The 3,266-nt window shown below is 37.1% G+C and overlaps 1 protein-coding gene across 1 annotated transcript; it reads right to left on the bottom strand.

The window, feature by feature from the left end:
- Window positions 1-766: 766 nt before the first annotated feature.
- On the bottom strand, window positions 767-2,995 carry LOC116249860 (gibberellin-regulated protein 14-like). Its single transcript, XM_031623164.1, has 4 exons — window positions 2,857-2,995; window positions 2,313-2,570; window positions 1,192-1,240; window positions 767-942 (listed from the first exon to the last, which is right to left on the bottom strand). Exons 1-4 carry the CDS (start codon window positions 2,908-2,910, stop codon window positions 767-769), a joined length of 537 nt encoding a protein of 178 aa, XP_031479024.1. The 5' UTR covers window positions 2,911-2,995.
- Between the last annotated feature and the right edge of the window lie 271 nt (window positions 2,996-3,266).

Here is a 3,266-nt window from a genome sequence, read left to right as displayed (position 1 = left end):
GTAGAGTAAATTAATTTTTGATCCACTGACAGTTTCAATTAAACTTAAGTAGTGTAGCAGTAAATATGAATGCAGTGGAGTTGAAAAAGTAATTTGATGAGGCTAAAGAGGAACCAGACTTGTTATAAGTCAAAATTTTAAAATTAAGTAAATTAAGTGAGCGAGTTAGACCAATATTTATATGTATGTAATATGTATTGAATATTTGTTAATGTCAAAAGTTGAATTCTGTGAAATATTTCGATTAACATTAGTGCTGTAACTGAAAATTGCATTAGTGTTCATTAACAACTGGTCAGAAATGAAGAGTGCGAACTCGACAAAAACAAGTCAATCAGGAAAAACAATTGTTTAACCACTATAAAGGGCTGCTCTCTTCGTGTCTGTCTGTAGACTATATCAAGATCAAGAAGCCAAATTACTACAAAAAACCAAGCTCTCTTTATTTATAATCACATACCATATTAAGATCCAACAACACAGGGATGATTAGCTATAGAGCAACAGGTGCATGCTCATATATATATATATATATATATATATATATATATATATATATATATATATATATATATATATATATAACGTTCGTTCCGACAGGAATAATACAAAGACTGGACCCGCAGATGGACAAGCCATCGTCTACAGTGTTCCATTTTATGCTTCTCGCAGAAAACAACACGAATACGGAGCAAGAACGATATAAGTCGATAAGCATAAGGGAAGTCCAAAATCCACAGAGATTATATATATGATTCTCTGGTTTTTAAGGACACTGCTGACCGTTGCGCATTGATTTGGAGTAGCAATTGCCACAATTTTCCCTGCTACCAAAGGGCACACACTTGCAGAACTTGCAACACATGATGCATGTCCTCATGCATTGCGGATCCTCACCTCTTTGCACTTCCTCACATCTTGGAACGCACAGCATAATGCATTCTGCATAGACAAGAAGAAGCTATCAGTCTCTCTCTCTCTCTCTCTCTCTCTCTCTATATATATATATATATATATATATATATATCTATATATATATATATATATATATATATCCTCTGTTTTGGATCATCTAACAAATCACTTAGATTATCTTCCCATCAATTTCACAACTTTCATGATCTCTTCCTGAACATGAATCTTTTGATTCATTTGGCTATATATAAATTATATATGAGAGATGAGCAGTACCTCTAGGGTGCCTTGGAATTATAAAAGGAGGTCCTTCAAATGAAGGAGGCTGCATCAAAAGCAACATATGTATTAGTGACATGAACTTAGAAAAGGAGGTGCTAAGCAACTTATGAGTCAGCAAATTAGGAGACCGCATCAAAAGCAAGATATTAATGGCATGAACCTGGTAAAAAAATATAGCTAGGCAACTTTTCAGTCTGATCATAAAAGCAAGGGCAGATATTTTTTTTTTCAAAAATTTTATGGTCAATACATACAGCATTTATATGATAATGAGCAGTTATTAAAAACCCACTCAGTTTATTTAAAGTACAAACTGGTGAAGTTTGAGGAAAAAGTATGAAACAATTTTTTGTTTGGTACAGAGACATTATGTGAGTGTCATATCAAATCAAATGAATCTACTCTAAAGACTAGGCATATTCTTGGAACATCAGAACTAATTTTTGGAGCAACTTCAAAAGATACTCACGTAGTGTTTATGATGTCAAACAACCCCAGGATACTCACATAGTATCTCTCCTACCAAACAACCATAGGATTAGAAATAAATCAGTTCTAACATGCAGCTATATGTGGATATGTTGTCAACTATGTCACATAACTACCGGTATGAGTATGAGGATGTAGGTATGGGTACAATGTTTGCAACAATTTTGATACGGTAGTATGGTAATAATTATATAAAATTGATATCATCACATCATTAAGGTAATGTTTTTTTCATGTTCCTATATATAATCTCATAAAAAAGACATTAATAGACTAAGACAACGTTTTTTTTGTAATTTGGATCAATTCCGACCTAGAACCAATCCAAACATACTCAATGGTACCCCTTTGCCGTACCGGTACACTGGTACGCCGAAACAAATACATGGGCCTCCCCATGTACCACTCTGACTTGGGGGGCTCTCCCCGCAGAGTTGCAGAAACTATTCAAAGGTAGACTTTTTTCCCAAACCGTCAACAAGAAAACTAACTAAAACAGTATAGAAAAAAACAAATAAAAATTAAAAATCATAAGAAAACAAATATAAGAGAAAGCAAAATTAGGAAGAAGAAACAAAAGGGAACAAGGAAGTAAGGGACCAGTATGGTGGCATATATATATGTACCGCTACTGCCGGAGGTTGAACAACTGGCTCGGGAGATGGAGGAAAGGAAATGATTGGTGGCCACGGGAAGAATCTACGTGGAGGTTCGAATCCATGATCTGGTGGTGGATGTGGTGGGCGGTCGGGTGGATAAAAACTTGAGGGAGGAACGTCAACCGGGGGCGGCGGTGGAGGTGAAGGCCTTTCAAATGATCCGCCGCTTGGAGTTGGCGAACATGCTGGTTCACCGATATTCCATTCTACGTCTTCACAGTGTCCCTGCCATATCAACATAAACCTCATATATATAAGTTACCAACAACTACTCCTTCTTAGTTTACATGTTGTATAAGTATTAACTGGCTGTCTGAATGAAGATCATAATTTGAACAACTATAGCTGCATGTCACACAATAACATTGATCAGCGCAACTCTGGAAGCAACGTCCATGGGAATCAAACAAGAGATGTGCCCAATATGCACCTTCTGCTCAATCAACTATGCTATGCCCATTCGAGAAAAAAAAGAAGAAGAGCGAGGAAGTGAGAGAGAGAGAGAGAGTACCAATGGTGCAAACAACAGAAGCAGATATACGAATGTGAGGGGTGAAAGCGCCATTGGAGCTCAACAGCTGTAATCTGTATAGCCAGGCAGCAGGGTGTAGCTAGACTTAATTTTCTGATTAAGATTAGCCAGGAAGAACTGCTGGGCAGATTTGAGAGATGAATGTTGATCATTTATAGTGGTTTATTCGGGCCTCTCCCTTGCCTGCTCATGTGGTTCATGGCGCCAACGTGGAAAGAAAAGCAAAGGCATCGCGTAGGAGAGCATCCGGAATCAGTGGGTCTTGAGTCAGACCTACTTGTTTCGTATATATCGGAAGATGATACATGCATATGATTGCTTTCATTGTAATTTGAATAACCTTTACACTTTATATAACATGTGGGTCACGGGGATTGGTAGTCGCCTTT

This window comes from Nymphaea colorata, chromosome 3 (assembly GCF_008831285.2).
Source record: "Nymphaea colorata isolate Beijing-Zhang1983 chromosome 3, ASM883128v2, whole genome shotgun sequence".
Taxonomy (NCBI): Eukaryota; Viridiplantae; Streptophyta; class Magnoliopsida; order Nymphaeales; family Nymphaeaceae; genus Nymphaea; species Nymphaea colorata.
The sequence above is the reverse complement of the archived record's forward strand: the minus strand, read 5'-3'. Positions and strand labels throughout refer to the sequence as shown.

Bases quoted from the DNA above. Each gene is read 5' to 3' on its own strand.
- LOC116249860 (XM_031623164.1), bottom strand. From the start codon at position 2,910: ATGGCGCTTTCACCCCTCACATTCGTATATCTGCTTCTGTTGTTTGCA. The intron at 1,241-2,312 runs GTACATATATAT...CTTTTGATGCAG, and splicing joins TTCAACCTCCGGCAGTAGCG to CCTCCTTCATTTGAAGGACC. The intron at 943-1,191 runs GTACTGCTCATC...TTGTCTATGCAG, and splicing joins AATTCCAAGGCACCCTAGAG to AATGCATTATGCTGTGCGTT.